The 18,667-nt window shown below is 58.9% G+C and overlaps 1 protein-coding gene across 1 annotated transcript in view; it reads right to left on the bottom strand.

The window, feature by feature from the left end:
* Positions 1–341: 341 nt before the first annotated feature.
* Positions 342–18,667, bottom strand: part of Mllt1 (MLLT1 super elongation complex subunit) — a 33,549-nt gene continuing 15,223 nt past the window's right edge. The window contains exons 3-11 of the mRNA XM_008837238.2: positions 14,125–14,268; positions 11,481–11,606; positions 8,202–8,729; positions 5,542–5,629; positions 4,209–4,317; positions 2,868–2,967; positions 2,698–2,769; positions 2,536–2,607; positions 342–2,444 (exon numbers count right to left, since the gene is read on the bottom strand). Of these exons, the coding sequence (XP_008835460.1) occupies positions 2,316–2,444; positions 2,536–2,607; positions 2,698–2,769; positions 2,868–2,967; positions 4,209–4,317; positions 5,542–5,629; positions 8,202–8,729; positions 11,481–11,606; positions 14,125–14,268 (1,368 nt within the window). The 3' untranslated portion in view covers positions 342–2,315. The remainder of the gene's footprint in view (positions 2,445–2,535; positions 2,608–2,697; positions 2,770–2,867; positions 2,968–4,208; positions 4,318–5,541; positions 5,630–8,201; positions 8,730–11,480; positions 11,607–14,124; positions 14,269–18,667) is intronic.

Here is an 18,667-nt window from a genome sequence, read left to right as displayed (position 1 = left end):
AGAAACTGGTAAGAGACCTGATGGAGCCAGTCAGTTCTGCCAGAGCCAGAGCCAAATGCACCTCAGAAATGGAAGACAGGACACCAGAGTCCTGGCAAAGGACACCTTCTATCCATCTGACCAGACCAAGCACCCACCTGCTGCCCATGCAACCACTGTTACAACCCCCGTTCACCCCCGCTGCCAGCTCTGCTTTGTGATACAGCCCTTTGGCACCTGCTCCTGTGGCAGCAGCACAATGCTGGACCCTCACTGCAGGACTCAGGTGACTGTGTCCTATCCAGGCCCAACCTCCCATCCTGCTCCTGGTTGCTGAGGCGGAGGCAGCCAGCCTATGCAAGTTCTGCTTGCCATCTGACTTTTATTTCATTTTGTTTTCTATAAAACTCCTCCATAATTTCACAACTTAACAAAAGAGTTTAAAATGTGGACAGAAACAGTCCTGGAACTCGTTACAAACACGACCTCCTAGTTCCTTTTATCCAGGGTGTGGTCTGGGGCATCACGTGTCAATATTCCTGGAGACACATTGTGGGTGGGAACCCTGGTGGGCAGGACAGGTATCGGATACCTTTTGCTCCCCACTGTCTTGCGAACTTTGAGGAAGTTGAGCACAGGGCCTCACACTGGGAGCGGCTCGGTATGTGGCAGTTGGGGTGCCGCCCCTTCCTATGGAAGTGTCCAGAACCCTGAGGGTCAGGCTGCAGGGTATCCTAGGCCATCACACAGTGGCCCCAGGGCAGGTCTGAACAATGGTGGTGACCTTCCGGCCAGAGGTAACTGAGATGGGGCACTTCCAGGCCATGAAAAGGTCTGGAAAGCTGGACACTGAGGCCCAGGGCAGCAGGTGGACTGGGCCGTTGAGAGAAGGAAGACCATGCCTCAGGCTGGGCTGAGGTGTTGCTGGGCCCTATGGACATAGAGGCCAATGGCTGCCCCACGCCAGGGCCTGCTGTCCATCTTGGAGTTTGCGGGGCGCCTAATGTGGAGTATTGTCGGCCTGGGAAGGGGAGGTGGCAAGCCCACTGTCCTTAGTTCCTCCAGTGGAGGTGAGGGCTGTGGGCCCAGGTCATCTGTCCCTAGGGGTCTGGGAGAGCCTTGGAGGCCGGGGTTCCCCAGGAGTACTCAGCATCTGCCTGACAGATGGACTGGGAGCAGGGACAGGGCAAGAGGGCGTGGGGCAGGAGGCCGGGCCTCGGGGGTGACCCACACAGGAGGAAACAACACTGAGAGTGGCCAGGGCCTGGCCTCTTTAAAAAACACCTTGGTCACAAACACTGACAACGACGACGACGGGTGTTGGGGGTGGCATGTGATCAGGCCTCGGGGGGTGGGGAACAGGGCCCCTGGGGTGCACAGGGCACAGGTCCAGTCTCCTGCAAGGCCCACAGTGGAGGTCGGGGCCAGGGCACAAACCATCCCGTCCCGTCCTATTTGGCAAAAGCTCATTTTTCAAAGTTCAAAGATTTGATCAGCGAAAGGAAAGGAGGAGCCTGTGAGGGACGGGGCATGTGGCTGGTGCATGGCCGCAGAGGTGCCTCTAGGTGCCCTGGCACCCGTGGTAGTGTTCACTGGCCTGGGGCCACAGGAGGCAGTAGCGTCCTGGGATCCAGAGGGAGGATCCTCCACACCTCCTGCACAGGGACAACCATGGAGACACCTTAACCCATGAGCCCACCCCCATCTCAACGTGCACACAGGACTGCACCCATGGGACCATGCCCGGGTGCACACATATACACAATATACACAGAGCTGCACAGCAGGGTGGCCTGGCACAGGGCCTGCAGGACACACAGCCAGGTATCCAGGTGGCTGCTGGCCACGGACACGCAGACAGAGCCTCCCACTCCGGGAGGTGGGCTGGCTGAGGGGGCCTGTGAACAGTGTGGGGAGGCTGGGGTCATCCTGGCCGCTCAGAGAGGCCGGGTAGTGACCTGTCACTCAGCCCCACCCAGTGTGGCCAGGGGAGGCTGGGCGAGAAACCCTGGCCACACATGTCCTGTGAGCTGCAACCCCCAGTCCCCGTGGGAATGTGGCCCACCACTGTCTTCAACCAGCACCACTTGAGGGGTGCCGGGGGTGGCATGGTTGGCTGGGTCAGTGCCCAGAGCTGGTGCCACGGTGGGCCAGCCCTCCGCCTGGCCCCTCCCACATGCTTCACGGCGCCCATGGTGGCGGGGTCTCAGAGGCCACACTGCCAAGTGCAGCTGGTCCTGGGGCCGTGGCGGGCACTTGGGCAGCGTTGCGGGCACAGGTAAGGAGGAGGCCAGGGTGCCACCCCCCTGTCCCGCGAGCGCTGGCTGTGGCCAGGGTCATGTGGCCACAGCCTCCAGGTAGCTCTGCAGCTTGCGTACAGTGCTCTCGTCCAGGGAGAAGAGGTCAAAATCAAAGGTAGTGTTGGTGACGTTGAAGTGACCAGTCTCCTCGATCAGGTTGACAATCTAGAAGGGAGCCAAGGGGGGATTGGGGGCTTCAGGAGATGGATATGGAGCACCCACGCCCTAGGAGGGAGGGTGAGAGGGGAAGACGTACCTGCTGCAGCACATTGCGCTCACGCAGAGCCATCAGCCTCCTGTGTAGCTCCACCAGCTCATCTGTGTAGGCCTGAGGGGAAGCGAGGTTGGCAGGTGGGGACACTCCGTATCAGCGAAGTTCAGCCCTGGGACACCCACCCAAGACCCCGGGATGCCCCACCTTGTCATAGGCGCCTTTCTTCATAATTTTCTCAGGCTTGCTGCAGGGCTCAGGGCTCCTCCGGCCAGATGCCTGTGGGGACCTCCATGCCTGTGAGTCCACAGCCCTCCCCACCATCCCCAGTCTCCCAGGTTGGCCACAGGGAGCTGCTCAGAACCCAGCTGGCTCACCTTACTACCGGGAGGGGGTGGTTTCTGGGGGGGCGGAGGCTCACGGCCAGGAAGGCAGGAGTCAGCACTATTGTCACTCTCGCTGTCGCTGAAGCTGAGCCTGTGCAGACAGGGCCACTCAGCGTGGCCACCCAGTGGTCACGCTCAGCCACAATGACAATTGTGGGGTTCCGTGCACTGGCCCTGTCCCGTGCCCTGGGGTATAGCTGTTGGAGCCCAGGTCCACTTGCCCTCCATGACCCTCCAAGACCCTGTGGGGCTCCAGGTGGCCACTGCCCTTTAAGATGGCCCTGTGGGGATCCACCAGCTCTGACCTCTGGAACCCTGGTACAACTGAAGGTCTAGGAAGAGGTGAGGCTCAGCCTCAGCTCTGGGCTCAGACTGGCCTTTCCCTTCCTCACCCCCACATCAGCCGGCTCTGTCCGGGGCTGCTGATTCTGAGGCTGCTGTGGGGCTCCAGGTCAGGCTGTTGCCAGGCAACGGGCAGCCTCTGGCTCCTCCTCACTTCCGCCTCTTCCTGTGCCCAACAGGTGGCAGCTAGAGCCAGGGCCCCCAGGGAGCAGAGCAAGGCTAAGGCTTTGCCAGCACCATGGGGGGGTGGACTGTGCAGCCACTCCTTCATGACAGGGACAGACGCTCTATCCCTGCTGACCGGCAAGCTCTCCCTCAGGGCCCATCATAATCAACCCCAAAGAGGACCTCAACAAGGCTTCTTTGCCTCCGTGTCCACAGAGGACCCCATGCAACAGTGTGCCTCTCAGATGCCCTGCCTGTACTGCTTCCCTGTCCCGTTCTAGAAGTACCATCCTCCCTGTGACCAGAGGACAGATCTTCAGGGTCTGAATCCCACTGCCACATGGTGGAGGGTGCTCTGTGTGTGGGCAGACCAGGGCCACAATCTTGGCTCCTGAGGAAGGAGGTGGTCATCAGCATGCACAGAGATTCCCCGCCATCCGAACTAAAGCAGGGCCCCTGAGGCTCAGAGCCACTGTGCCTGCCCAGCCCTGGGTCTGGCCTGTCTACCCTGGAACCGCGGCTGCATTCACTCAGAAGGGCGCACACCAGCGCTCCACCCCCTCCAGGACCCAGGCACAGGCCTGAAAGGCAGGCTCGCTTATCATGCTGGGGAGGACAGCACCCCCACCTTGCATGCTTGACACACCTAGCCCTCCCATGGGCGGCCAACATTGAGCCTGGGTGAGAGATGCTGCCAAAGACTGTATGAAGGGTAGCACGCCTGGGGGAGGACAGCTGGCCAGCTCAGGAGTCCCCCAACCTGTACCCAGCAGTAGTGCCCCTCCAGGCTGCCCTTGCCCCAGCCTGCTCTCACTGCCCACTCACCTGGACTCCCGGCCTGGGTTGGCCTTGACTGTGGTCTCCTCTCCAGATGATGAGTCATCCTCATCTGACTCCTCGGACTGCAGGTCCTCCACCATGGAGCGCAGGGGGCCTGAGGCAAGCATAGGCCAGAGCTGAGCCCCTGGCCACCTCCCCCAAGGTCTCCAAACACCCACTAGCACCTGCAAGACCCCTCCTGCAGCAAAGCCCCGCACCAACCCCGAACTTGTCCTTTTTTCCTCCAGGCTCGGCACTCCCCCCCTACCTTCCCGGCCCTCATCACAGGCCTCAGGCCCGGGGCCCACCACTGGCCTGCTGGGCACGTCCATCACTGCAGCTGGGGCTCAGCAACCAGCAGGGCAGAGGTGTCGTGTTCTGCCTGGGGTAACAGAGTCCCCACCCAGCCTGCGCCCCTTCACAGGGCTGCTCAGTGCCTCAGTAACCCCGTGCTGCTCCTGGCCCACCGTCCTCCCCTTTCTCCAGAGGCACCAGTTCCAGGCCCCTACAGACGGCATCTTGGTTTATATTCCTGTTGCCATGGCAACAGAGGGACACAAAGCCCTCAATTACTTTGGTCACGTGATGCCGTTTCAGCCTTTCCCTCTACCCAGCAGATAAGAACCCGGGAGAGTGGGCTTCAAGGCCCCAGCCCCCAGCCCCCAGCCCAGTCTCCCTCACCCCCGGGGAGACTGTCCTGAAGAGGCGCAGGCTCATAGTGGCTGAAGATCTGCTTCTGGGTATGGCCCTGGCTGTGCTCTGCCTCATCCCACAGTGCCCAGGCCCCTTTGAGGCAGGACACTGCGGCCACCTGGCCTTCAGTCCCTCCCTGAGAAGCTTACCAGGCTCAGGCTGAACAGCCAGGTCCCACACAGAGCTCAGTCCTCTGATGGGACCAGGACAGGCTGGGCTACAGTGCTGAATGACCAGCCTCTTAGAAGGGGCACCTCATCATGGCTCAGGTCTGAAGACCCCAGGGAATGACTCCAGGGAAAGAACACAGTCCCAACCTGGCTGCAGGTCAAGAGACTTGCTTGTCTGCCTCTAAGTGGTCCCACACTGCCCAAAGATACTGCAAGTGTGCAGGGCACAGGGAGCACAGGTCTCATTAGCCTCACATACACCAGCAGAACGATGCTCAGCCCAGCCCAGGGGCACAAAGTTAAGGGAAGTGTGGCCTGGGGAAGTTCTGCCAGGGGCACTTGGCCTGGTGGGGAGCATGAAGCTCAGAAGGGGTCAGCCAAGGGGAGTGCAGGCTGGACAGTGAGCCCTGAGCTCCCCACAGGTCTCTCCCAGAGCACAGACTCACCATGTGCTTTCACCACCCCTGTGGACCCACCTTGGCTGTGGTTCTGAGATGGCTCGAAGTCAGAGTCAGAGCTGGAGTCGGAGCTGGAGCTGGAGTTGGATGGGCTTGACTGAGCCGACTTCAGCACATGTCAGAGCAACACAGAGAGGAGAGATCGTCATCTTCCAGTCCACAGAAGGGCACGGTGATGAGCCACAGACACCTAGGGTGCCCACACCTGAGAGCCCTCAGGGAGCCCACGCCCTAAGAGCCCAGCTGGCACAGAGCTCCTGCGCTCAGAAGGCGTGCGGTCTCCAGCCAGCTTGCCACTGTGGCTTCCACAGACCCACACACCTTCCCAGTGCTCAGATGCCACCATGCCAAGAACCAGCACAGCAGCTGGAGTGTGCATGTTGACAGAACCTGGAATCCTCCCAGCCTGGTCTGCCTGCTGCTGCACACTGACTCAACCACCAGGGGGCAGTGACAGCCAGAACAGGACAGAAGGATACCAGCAGGGCTGCAGCCCTGTGTTGTGTGCCCAGACTACAACTGTGCCTGTACCTGGAAGATGTGTATGTGGTATGTATGTGCTTGTGTGTAATGTGTTGTGATTGTGTTATGTGCTAAGGATGTGTGAAGTGTGTAGTGTATGTTGTGTATTAAGTGTACGTGACGTGTGTGGTATATGATGGGTATGTGGTATGTGAGGGGTGTGTGTGCCGTGTGTGTGGTGTATATGCTGTGTGTGGTCTATGGTATATGGTACATGCAATGTATAGTATGTGGTGTATGTGATATGGGACTATGGTATGTACTCGTGACTGACCATGGTAAGGGCATACTTGCCCTGACCAGGGTTTGGTCCCTGGCTGCCCTGAAGTGTGGACAGCTGAGCAGGCAGCAGGCCTGAGAAGGCCTCTCAGAGCCGCCTGTCCTCAGCTGGAAGCCCTACCCTGCTCCAAGGCTGAACGGAGGGGCACACCTCTGGCTTAGAGCTCAGGATCTGGAGCTCAACACCCCAAGACCTGCTGGGACATCTGGGACAGGGCACTGTGCACCCACAGAAGGGACCTGGGAAGCATTTGCCTGCTTGGGAGCACCAATGAGGTCAGACTGCCTGGGGAGGGAACATTCTAGACTGAAGAAAGGAACAGTCCTCTGCAGGATTCATGGCAGCCAGGCCTGGCTGCTGGAGCCCAGGTGTGCCTTATGGGACCTTCCTTATCCACCTTCCTTCTCATAGGTCAGCAGTGCCCCTCCCCCAGAACCCTCCCTAGGCATGCAGCTGCAGCATCTGTGCCCATGTCCACTGTGAAGCACTTGTGGTGGCATCCACACACCGGGCAAGCTATGACTGTCCTGCCTGGCTGGGCCCAGAGGACAGCACCCCTCTCACACCCACCCAGCCTTCTTGGATTTGGGACAAGCAGAGTGATGAATGGAGACAGTGGCCAGGGGCCTATTCCTGGCTCTGCTTTCTGTCCTTGCTCCACAGGCCTCAGTTTCCCCATTTATAATGGTGTGCCTAACCATTGCAGAACACGAGGGCAGACCAGGAACTGTGGGGACAGGAGCCTGTGTGGCTCAGGCCAGGGCCCAGTGTGCAGTGCAGCTGGTGGTGATTCAGGGCCCTGCCTGGCATCTATCTTCCTGCACAGACCCCAGAGGTAGGGACTCAAGGTATCTCAGGGTCCCAGGAGGCACAGTTTGACCATGGCAGTTTGACCATGGTCCATGGCTGGCCTAGCCTCACGTGGGCCTGTGGTGTCTGGGACTGATCCACACACACCAAAGGCCTGGAGCATGGAACAGAAGGGCCAGGCAGCAGAGCTCCTGGGCAGTGCACCTCTAGACCTCAGCCCCTGGGGTGACAGCCAGCGGGAGGAAAACACCACACAATGTCCCAGAACTCCCTGAATCAGAACACAGCTGGGACCTGGAGTCTGTACACTGTTTGGGCAGTGCCATCCCAGCATCCAGGCCTCAGGTACAAGACACACTTAGGGGTAGCCTGGGACCTGGAGGAGGCACTTGTCACCCAGAGTCACAGCTGCAGGAGTAGGGGTCACAGAGCCAGTAGCCAGGGTGCCACCTACAGCCTGCAAGCCTAGAGGGCATTGGAAGCCCAGGGCTTCTGCCGAGTCCTGTCTTTGAAGCCTGTGGCACCTGGCAGGTTACAGTGGTGAAGCTGTCTGGGAGCTGTGACAGTGCTGGGCTTAGGTTTGGCTCTGAGCTGGGACAAGCTTTCCAGAGGTGCCACGTGCACTGTGGAAGGTCCCTAGGGCCTGCTCCCTCAAATCCCTGCAGGGAATACCAGGTGCCAGGCACACAGCCCAACTTGTGGCCCACTGCCTTCTAGGCCCAGACAAGGTATGGCTGCTGCATCAGACTCATGGTGTACTCCCAGGGCATCTCCAGAGCTGCCTGGGCCTGAGGCTTGGCTGACTACACCCCTGAACACTGTGCAGGGTGGGCACAAGCAGTTAGGAGAGCCTGTGGGGAGCAACTCGGTGTGCTCAGTGGCCACTGTTTACCTTCTATGAGTGCAGTGGGGTCTCACTAGGAAGCTGGGAGAAATGGCCTGTGCAGGACCCTAGGGCTGTGAACCAGTGTCAGGCACTGCACTTGCCCAGAGCCTCTGCAGCAGCACCCAGGGACCCACGGCCACTACCTGACATTGGGGGAGACCACACCCAGCACCCACTCACCTCAGACCTAAAGGATGCCTCATCTTCAGAGTTAGACTCATCTGCCTCTGGGGCCTTCCTGGGCTCACGAGGCTCACTGTCAGCCTTGCCCTTATCCCCTTTGGCACTACTCTTGTCCTGTGCCGGCTTTCTGTCAGGGAAGCAGGATGAGGCACGGGGTGATGTGCCGGGGGTGCGCCGCGCACCCTTTGAGCTGCTCCTCTTCTGTTTCTTGGCACTGGGCTTGGGCGAGTCCGCAGCGGGCCGCTTGCTGGAGGCCTTGGGCAGGGTCGGAGGCTGTGGTGCCCCCTTGGGGGACACGCTGTCCAGCTTGGCCTCCTTCAGGGCCATCTTGGGCTCCTTGAAGGCAGCCTTGGGTGGCGGGGCCTTCTCTTCCTTGGGCGGCTTTCGAGGTCCTTCCTTGCAGCTCCGGGCCGGCTCTGGCTCCTTGGAGGATCCCTTGCTCTCAGAGTCCTTGCGTGGCCGCTCTCGGTGTTCCCGGCTCAGTTTGTGTGGCTTGGGAGCCTTGCTGCTCTCCTTGTTGGCATCCTGCAGGGCCAAGGACAGGGAGGGCGAGGGGACAAATTTAGCGGCCTCAAACTGCCAGTTCCACCTGGCAGAGACACAGCTAGAGTCTCAGTGAGAGAAAATGGGGGCAGCCAGAGACATAGCCACCCCTCCACCCCCCAACCCAATAAGGGTGGAAGGGCACTGCAGTGCTGCCATGGGGAGCAAGGGCCACTGTGGCCACCAGTGCTCACAGCTGCCCATATCAGGGAGGCCAAGGCTGAGCCTGGCTGGGGCTCCTGGGCCTAGGTGCTGCCCACCCACAGCACTCATGGCCCCTCCATTCCCTGCCAGAGGCATGGCAGTGGGGTCCCCAGTGCTTGCAGCCCACCCTGCAGCAAAGCTGGGAAGCCAGCACCTACTGAACGCTGACTGGTGAGCAGGCCCTGCACAGGACAAATGGCCCAGGTGGCTCTTCTACAAGCAGATGCAATCTCCACCTCAGAGATCCAAGGGGTTGGGGGTGGGGGTAGGGGTCAGGGGAGCTGGGGCTCAGGGTTGACTGTACACCTGAGGGTTACAAAGAGCCACCCTGCCCGGCCTTGGAGACTAACACTGAGGATGGAGCACCTACCTCACGGTCGAAGGCCCAGCCAAGAAGACACTGAGGCCAGTGCTGGTGACCCACAGCATGCAGGCTGAGGCCTGTACTCCTCTACCATCTGCACTGGCCCAGTCTCCCCAAAAGCCAGCGCTCCCTGCAGACAGGAGCCACCTTCCCAACCCATAACCTCAGTCAGCCAGCATTCCTGGGCTCATCTTGTGCCTCTCCTGGGAAGGTATGCCCAGGGGCCAGTTACACACAGCCCAGAGTTCTCCAGATGATGACTCCTCACATGCAGACCAGATCCCAAGGTGGGCAGCTAGCCCTCTGAAGGGTGGACAGAGCAAGCCCTCCTGAAGATGGACAATGAGCACTTCTGAGGGTGGATAGTGAGCCCTCCCGAGGATGAACAGAGCAAGCTCTCCTGAGGGTGGACAGAGCGAGTCCTCCCCAGAGAGGACACAGTGAGCTCTCTCAAGGGTGGATAGCGAGCATTCCCGAGGAGTGTGCTATGGCTCCCCAGCACGCTGCATGGGAGACCAGAAGCAGGGGGTACCATATGCAGCCCCCACCCTGAGTGGGCAAGCTGTTAGGTTGCAGGAGCTGGGGAACATCACAGCCACAAGAGACACAAGTGACTGAAGGGAGACGCACCCCCAGCCCTGAGTGTCTCCTGGGAAGGCGGCTCCTAGGGTTCACATAAAACGCAGAGTTTGAAAGAGCAAGGACCAGGTGAGGCTAGAGCAGACCCAGCCTCATTCTGCCCCAGCCGTGGGACAGGGAAGAACTGTGTTTCAGCAAAGGCAGTTGAGGCTCATGGGCTGCTTCCTCTTGCCAGAGACACCCCGGGGCAATCGCAAGGAAGCCTGAGACATTCACTTCCAGCTTGCTTGGTGACTCTGAGTGGGCACCAGAGACTGCAGTGCCTCTGGCAGCCTGGCCAGTGTTCACAGAAAGGCAGATGACTGAATTGTGCTGGCCAGCACCCGTCACTGAGGCCTGGACTATGCTGGCTGGCTGAGGCTTCTAAGGAGAGTCATTCAAAGAGAAGCGACGCCGGAACCCTGCTTGCCGAGGTCTGCGTGTGGCTGTGCCCAGCATGCCCCAGCAGTGCCAGAGAATGCTATGGGGGCCAATGGCAGGCCAGAAGGGTCATCGGCTGCCCTCCTGAATTCAAGATGAGTCTCCTGGCTGCCCGAGATCTTGCCCTGCTAGATGTATGGCATCATGTGGTTGGGGTGACCTGCATAGCACCTCACATGAGGAACAGCATCTCCTGCCCTGCCTGCTGTGTGGACTTCCAGGGACAAAGGTTGGGTGAGAGGCTTCAGGGCCTAGAGGTCAGTGGGGATGACAGCAGGGCCCCAACAGGACTCCAAGATACCGATCAGCCCGAGGATGTCACAGACCTATTGGCCTCGTGGAAAAGAACCAGAAGGATTCTCGCACTCACATCTGCTGAGCTGCCCATGGAAAAGATGGCCTGAGGGCCCTATCATCCCCTGGGGATGCTAGGTGACAGGGCTCCACAGGCAACAGAAATAAGAATAGGGAGATGAGGGTGGACAGACACGTGGGCAGCAGCCGCCCAATAGAGTCCCAAGAAAGCTGAGCCCCACAAGCACCACAAAGGGACAAACTGTAGGCTTATAGGTTCAAAAGTCACCGTGTTTCTGCCTCCAGGCTCTTCTGCCTGTCCTTGGGGTGGCCTAGGGGAAGGTTCGAGAAGAGAGCCCACAGGCGGGACTAGCAAGATTAGAAAGTGTCTTTTTGTGCAAGGATTCGGCCAGTCACCCATGTGCTGCCCCACTGCCCCATGTTGGCTCTCCCTCAAGTGTTGGCAACAGTAGAGCTGGGAAGCAAGGGCAGGAGTAGCCCTGGCCTTGCCTGGGGACCCAAGACAGTGGCCATGGGACCAGGGGAGAGATGCTCCATCCAGCAGTGGCCTGAGGCTCAGTGCCACTGGACAGCAAAGAGGGGGCCTGGGGTCTCTGGCTCAAGAGAAACAAGGCACAGGGCGCAGAGCTCTATTCCTTGGCACGCTAGGAAAGCAACAGGAGCGAGCAGAGGCTCGGGAGCAGGATGCCGGCGGGATGAGGGCGGCAGGTGCATGGCCGGCTCTGCAGAGGGGCCTGTGAGCGCCACGGCTGGGCCCACGCTCCGCAGTGCTGGCCTTCCACCTCACTAACCTTGGAGCCGTGGGATGGTTTGGTCTTCTTGGGGTCAGAGAAGGCAGAGAGTGGAATTGTGGGTAACATGGGGTAGTCGGGGCTGGGCCTGGACACCGTGTCAGCTCCTTCGGGCATTACCATCACCTAGTGACAAAGAAGAGACAGACGTTACCCACGGGCGCCATGTGACGGCCGTGGAGCTGGCCTCCTGGAGGGAGAAGGGACCATAGCCCAGCTGTCTCTGTGGACATTGGGGCCACACAGTGGGGCGTGAAGTGGCTTGGTGCTGGAGAGCAAAGAGCAGCCAGGGACCAGGGTGGCCAGGCCCAGTGGCCTCAAGGCCTCAGACGGCTCATGGCTAGCAGACCAGGGCCAAGAAGACTCCAGGGCCTGCAGCGAAGCAGGAGATGCAACTGGGGCCACAGACTGCGCTGAGAAGGACAGGCCCAGATGGAGGCACAGGGACAGAGGCCAGCCAGGCTGCACAGATAGCAGAGGGACTGGCACAGATGTGGCCAGGGCTGTGGGAGGCTGGAGGTGGCTGGACAAAACAAGGCTGGGGCCAGGATCCAGGCTGAAGACAAGAGCAGGCAATAGAGTGGCCGCGGGCGGGGCTGCTAGGGAGAAGGAAGCACTGACTGGACATGATGGCAAGGCTGCGATGAGGATGGGCCTCAGGTCCCAGAGGCACCTGCCCTGATTTGGCAGGCCCGAGACACCTGACACCCACAGAGGGCACAGAAGCTAGGATGTGGCCTCCGACACAAGTTCACATGGAGATGAGAGACAGTCACTCAGAGGACGGCCTCCTCTAGATGAGCAGAAGAACAGACACTTATAGTAAAGTGCTGAGCTTGGCAGAAGAGGTGCCCCTCAGCCCTGAGCACCTGGGGCTCTTTGCCCAGCCAGCCCGTCTGTCTGGGGATGCTGATGTGCCAGGGTCACGCGACACTGCACCGAAAGAGGCAGAGACTGTGGCTGCCCCACTGTGACTGGCTCATGGGGAGCCCATGAAACCATGAGACGAGCAAGTGCTGTGGAGGTCACATCGGTCCCCAGGTGGGTCTGGCCAGCACCCGCTCCTGGAAGCATACCTGTGAGGCCAGCGCCTCAGACTGCTGGGCCCATGTGTCCAGCACCTTCCAGAGGAGGAAGCCCAGCCCAGGTTTACCAGCTGCAAGGCAGCCAAGGGCTTCTGCTGTGTCCCTGCTTGGCTGTGTTCCTCCCCAGTCCCCAGCCAGCCCAGCTTCCAGGGCCAGCAGCCTCTGTTGGCTGCCAAGATGCCTGAGGCCTGGCGGGGATGGCACACACAGGTTCCATGGGTGCCAGGCTCCTTGCTGCAAATGCAGCTCTGGCCACCAGCACACAAGACACTGTCCTGGGAGCCCCCCAGCTGACCAGCAAAGATAGTGCAATCAACCCTGGTCAGTCCTGGGGACAGAGTAAATTCCAGAATTGAGAGGAACTGCTAGGACATAGGGCCCTAAGGGCCACAGCCCCTGAATCCAGGACACTTCATTTAGAAGGCCAGCACAGAGCCACAGTTACCTGGTCCTGGGAACCAGCTGAGAGCCATCGTCCCATGGTCAGGCTGCTTGAAGCTGGACAGAGCTGCCAGCTCCCCTAGGACTGCTCTGGGGTCTCAATTCCCTGTTCCTGGAGACTGGTGGAGAAAGGCCTTCCCTCCCCGCTCTGCCCCGATGCTACTGAGCTGTGTCCAGATGACGCCCTCAGAGCCTCATCTCCAAAGCTCTTGGCACCACCTCCGACGCAGCTGAGCTTGCAGAGGCCCAGGACGCCGACACTCCTGGGAAGTTGAGCTAGGGACGCCCACATACGCTGTGGAAATGCAGTGCCAAGTGCAGGTTCACTGAGAAGGCGGGGCAGCTTCTACACACAACCAGCACCCTCCTCCCTTCCAGGATTTCAGGGAACAGCATCATATCTGCACATACAACACAGTCCACATTCCCTGTGGCAGCCCAAGCCTCATCAGCAATATCAGGACACCTTCGGCTATGAAGAATGATGGCCACTCACCAGCACAAAGTTCAGCAAGTCTTAGCTGGAGAGAGCCCAAAGGGGTGCCTGACTACAAATACCCAGCTGCCATGGCGCTATAGAGGCTGCCTGACTCATGCCTGCAATTTCACACACACACACCACAGACCCACCACACCCCCTATACACACCACAGACTACCACTCACACCCCACCTCAGATGCACCTCACTCAGACCTCACCTCATACCACACCCACATGTCCACACCCCCACACACTTGACACAGACACACCTCACACATACATGCACACCCCCCCCCGCACCCCTCACATGCGCAGGTGGCTTCTGGTCCATGAAGTCAGCAGATGGTCCAGCTGGGGCCACCTGCCCTTGCCTGGGATGCATCCATTCCCACAGTCCACTGCAGGGTCACCCATGCAGCCTGGTGCCCAGCAGCAGGCCTGATCTGCTGGTACAAGGCCACCCAGGCCTGGCCATACAGACTCACTAGCCCCCTTCCCTGATGACTATGTGTAAAGAGGCGCTACTTGCCCCAGCCAGCACAGGCACCCCAGCCAGTGAGGGTACCCCATGTACCCACATGAACGCCCCACCTGCCCACATGGATACCCGGGCAGCTGGCAGGCACCAGGCACTCACCCCGCCGGCCATGAGCAGCTTGCAGCGGAACTCGGTGGTGGGGTTGTTGAAGGTGAGCTTCTCGCAGCGCAGGTGGTTGACGGGTGGGTTGCCCTCCAGGTTGAGAAACAGGTCATAGGTGAAGCACACTTTCCTGGGCTCCTCCTTAGCACACAACACAAAGGCGTCAGCAGGGGTGGGTGGCATGACACTGCTGGACAGGGCAGTTGGATAACGGCTGCCTGGCCGGGCGTTTCCCACTCACCCTCCTTTCTCCTCCCATAATTCTCTGGCTGCTTCTCTCCAGGCACCCAAAACAAATGACCTTACAAACTGCAGTTGGCCACGGGAAAAGACACAGATGATAGTCCCTTGCTTCATAGAGCCAGGCCTGCCTTGGGTACACAGCTTTGCCCATCAGCCTGCACAGCACCACAACACATATGGGAAACTGAGGCTCAGATGCCTGGCTTCTGAATGGCAAAATGCAGCCATGGTCAGGCCTGAAAGCCCAAGTCCCTGCCTGGTCTTCAGCTGAGTCCTGCCGTGCCCCATACACACATTCCTTGGGTCTCCCAAACCCAGACCTCCTCCTGTGGCAGGGCCATCCAGCTGTGAGATAAACGGAAGGGGGTGCATGGACGAACCACAGTGTGAGAAGTTCAGGTTTTGACTCTATGCCCTCAGGAGCCAAGGCGGGCTCCAGGTCACCACAGAAACCAAACCCGCCTGTGGAACCACAAAGAACCCAGGCGCTATCTGTCCCTGCAGACTTAGAACCATCTCCAAGTGCCTTGGCATGCAGGCTGCTAGGTGACACTGTATGACATTGGGGAGGACAAGGACACAGAAAGCTGGCCATGTTCAGCCTAGTAGTCCAGGATGACCATGACTTCCTGATCCTCCTGCCTCAGCCTCCTGGGTGCTGGGGTGACAGGCCTGTGCCATCATATTAGACAGTTACTTATCTGGATCCAAGGTCAGCTGACTCTGCTGAGCAGAGGCCAGGGACTGGAACCCGGGGATATGCAACAAAGATTGCAGGCCATGGGCACACCCACCTTTATGGACACCTGGCTTTTGACGGGTGCCAGGACAATTGGATGGTGACACAACAATTTCTTCAAATAATGGTGCTGGCACAATTGGCCAGCCACACACAGAAGACCAAACCAAGCTCACAGCACACACAGTAACAGGGGTGGGAGGAGATGGTCACGCAAGCCTGGGGACCTGAGTTCAATGCCCAGGAAGGAGGGTAGAAAGCTTTGAAGAGCCAGACATGAGACTGGGGGTATTCCTGGTCCCCAAGTTCCAGGAGCTTCAGAGACTTGAAAACCAAATGTATCAAACAGCCCTGGCTCAATGTGACACTGACCACTATCAGGGTCCAGGGGGGCTCTGGCCAGGAGCCTGTGACGGTATGCTATCTGATAGGATGTGAGAGCTGAGGGCCCTGAACCCAAGACACCCAAGGCCCATCTGGGAGTCACAGGTCTTGGTCATTCACAGCTGCCCATCTCAGCAGTGGTCACCTCCACCCTCTGGTTTCTCACTTGGAGGTTGGCCAGCATCATCCTAAGCTTTGGATACTTGGGGTGTGGGGTAGCAGCCCTGAGAAACCTGGGGAACCTCTCTTCCTCTTCTGCTTTCCATTGGGACAGCCCAGCAGGACAGCATAGTCACTCAGACAGCCCTGACGGAGGATCAGTCCTCCTCTGTGGCCAGCTGTTCACAGGCCCCACCCTCAGCTTCCATCCCAGTGGACACAGACCCTGCCTGCTGACAGGCAGCAGTTCCACTTCTTAGAAAAATACCCACCAACACCAGTGAGTTTCATGTGAACTTATTTTGTACTTGGGGACGGAGCCAATGAGACTTTAAAACACACACACACACCATTACATTCCTCTTGTGAATTGTTTAATAATCCTACACACAAAAAAAGCCAGGTGCAGCACTGGGGGAGGAATGTGGTCTTGGGGACCCCTACTCACCTCTCTGGCCAGGCTCCCAGGCTGCCAAGTGCTCCCCCACTGGTGAGGGAGCGTGACACACAGGGTCTCCCTGGAAGGAGGTCATAGCTTGAGCAATGACAGCTGTGCGAGCTCTAAGGAACCCATGGTGCCTGAGTGTGGAGGCCAACAATGTGCTGTACCCACATAGGGGCAGCGTGGTCCTGTAAGGCCTGGCTCCACTGGGTGGAACATGCTACCTCATCGATGTTGTCTGTTCTGATGGTGCCCCATCACTGGGAGGAGCCAGGCCAGCTCTACAGCAGAGCCTTGAGCTCAAAAGTAGGTTTCCATACCCACCCAGTTGCAGCAGCCTGGCCCATGCAGGACCAGGAAATCTGGCTAACGGGACAGACAGGAGGCAGGCTAAACATGGGGGCCCTGCCCTTGTTCCTCCCATGAGACAGAGAAGACGGCATAGTCTAGGGGGCGGAACAGGCAGGACAATGGGAAGGGCATGGCTGGGGACTTCCTAGGAGGGCCAGCCTGGAAGGTGGCTGGTACTGGCTGGCCAGCAAAGGGTCAGAGGGTAAGAGGTTGCAGCCTAGACTAGCAAGAGGTCTGGGTGGCCTGGGGGTAGCAATGTCATGGGGTATAGCATCCTCTCTGGGAACCTCAGCACATGATGGGGGCTTAGGACAGAGTGTAGAGAGTAGCGAGTCCCAAAGAAGGGTGTCAGTATGCAGAGAAGACTGGGTCCAGGGCAGCTCGGCTAGCTATCTCAGGGGATATAGCCTTCAGGACCCGGGGCTGGGCAGACCTGGCAGGCCAGGACAACCTACTCATCCTGCCTTCCCTACAAAAGGACACAAAGATGAGTGGACAGATGGAGGGAGGGAGGGAGGACAGGAGACAAGTGGAGGAGGGAGTCTCACACAGCCAGCCCTCAGCAGAAGTGACCTAGACAGGACCTGCCCTCTGGGACCATTAAGCCTCCAGATCCATGTCCCAGCTCAGTGCACAGCAGCCTGGGGGGCAAATGGACAGCACCAAATCTCAGGACAAGGGAGCTGGGCTGTTTGACAAAAACTTTACAAAGAGAAGAGAGGAAAGGAAGGAGGGAGGAAAGGGTGGGAAGGAGGGGGGTAGACAGAAAGACTGAGAGGGGGGTCAGAGGGAGAAGCATCAGAAGGGGTCTGACATCTTGGCCAGTGCGGCTGAGATCCTGACTACAGCACAGACTCAGCACCTGCTGGCAGAGGATGAAGGACCAGTAAAAATTAATCTTGTTAGTAACACAGGCAGAGTTAAGGAGACTGAGGTACACACTGGGGTGATACCTAGTGATGCCTGTGGGGCCAGGCTAGGGAGGGTTCCTGTCTTACACATAGGCAGATAGGCAGGAGGGTGCAGGTTGGGCAGTCCAGGGTGTCTCAGTGTACACACAGGGATCTGAGTGTGCCTAGTACACAGAAAAGGACAAAGGCCAGCAGATGGTCCCAGCCCCGGTCCCTGCCCCAGTCCCCAGGTCCAGCTCTCGTGTGACTTGACTGTGTGCTTGCATGAGCTTGTGTATGCACTCATGTGTATGTTGTGTGCACATCAGTAGAGAGCAGAGACTGATACTTCCTCCCAAGCTCTCCACCTCATTTCCCTGGCACCGATTATTTATCAGGCTGGCCATCAAACAGTTGCGAGATCCTCCTGTCTCCACCACCAGCATCCTGCTTTTTACATCATTTTTACATCCTCAGGCCTGCTGGGCAGGCAGGAGGCCCAGTTCTGCAGGAGGCAGCAAGGACCCCAGCTGCTTAAGTCACCAGGCTAACCCAAGCCAAATGAGACTCCCTGCGGGGCAGGACCGTCCTGGAAACACGAGGTCCAGCAGTGTGCCAGCAACCAAGGTAAGGTCCCGGTCACTGCAGCAGTCCCCAAGCTGCTGGACTCCAAGCAGTGGGGTAGGCTTCAAAACACACTCTGGCCAGGCCAGAGGCCACCCACACCCCAGGCCACTGGCAGCGAGCCAGCGTCTCTCCAGCCTGAGCCGACTGCACCGCCACTGAACCAGCCAAACCTGTACTGCTGCCAAAGGGCCAGGAACCCAGAACCTTGCTGGAGGGCAGGCTGTGGGCCAAGCTGGTTTGGGGCACTTGGACCCAATTCCCATCCCGGGTGCAAGAGTTAAGGACCCCCTCCCATCCTTAGCTCCTGGAGGCTTGTGCCTCTGCCCTGCCCTCAAGCACCAGCAGCCCAGAAGCAACAAAAGCTGTCTGCCATCCAAACGTGACCAACGCCCAGGTCCAAGTCCAAGTTCAGAGGAAACACTTGCCAGCACCTTAACAGGACAGAAACAGACCTTTTCAAAGTACCACGCGGAAGAAAGGGAGAGACTGAAGGAGGAGAGGGTTTGTGGGGGAGGGGCAGAAGAAGCTGGAAAGAGGCTGGAGAGACTCAGCCATCAAGAGCCAGGTCCTACTCTGATTCTGATTTAAATCTCAACCCAAACAGATGACTTCAAAAAACACCAGGACCCAGGGCTGGAGAGCTGGCTCAGTGGTTAAGAGCACTGGCTGCTCTTTGCAGAGGACTCGGGTTCGGTTCCCAGCACC

The sequence above is a fragment of the Nannospalax galili genome, unplaced genomic scaffold (genome assembly GCF_000622305.1).
Source record: "Nannospalax galili isolate Female #2095 unplaced genomic scaffold, S.galili_v1.0 scaffold77, whole genome shotgun sequence".
Taxonomy (NCBI): domain Eukaryota; kingdom Metazoa; phylum Chordata; class Mammalia; order Rodentia; family Spalacidae; genus Nannospalax; species Nannospalax galili.
The sequence above is the reverse complement of the archived record's forward strand: the minus strand, read 5'-3'. Positions and strand labels throughout refer to the sequence as shown.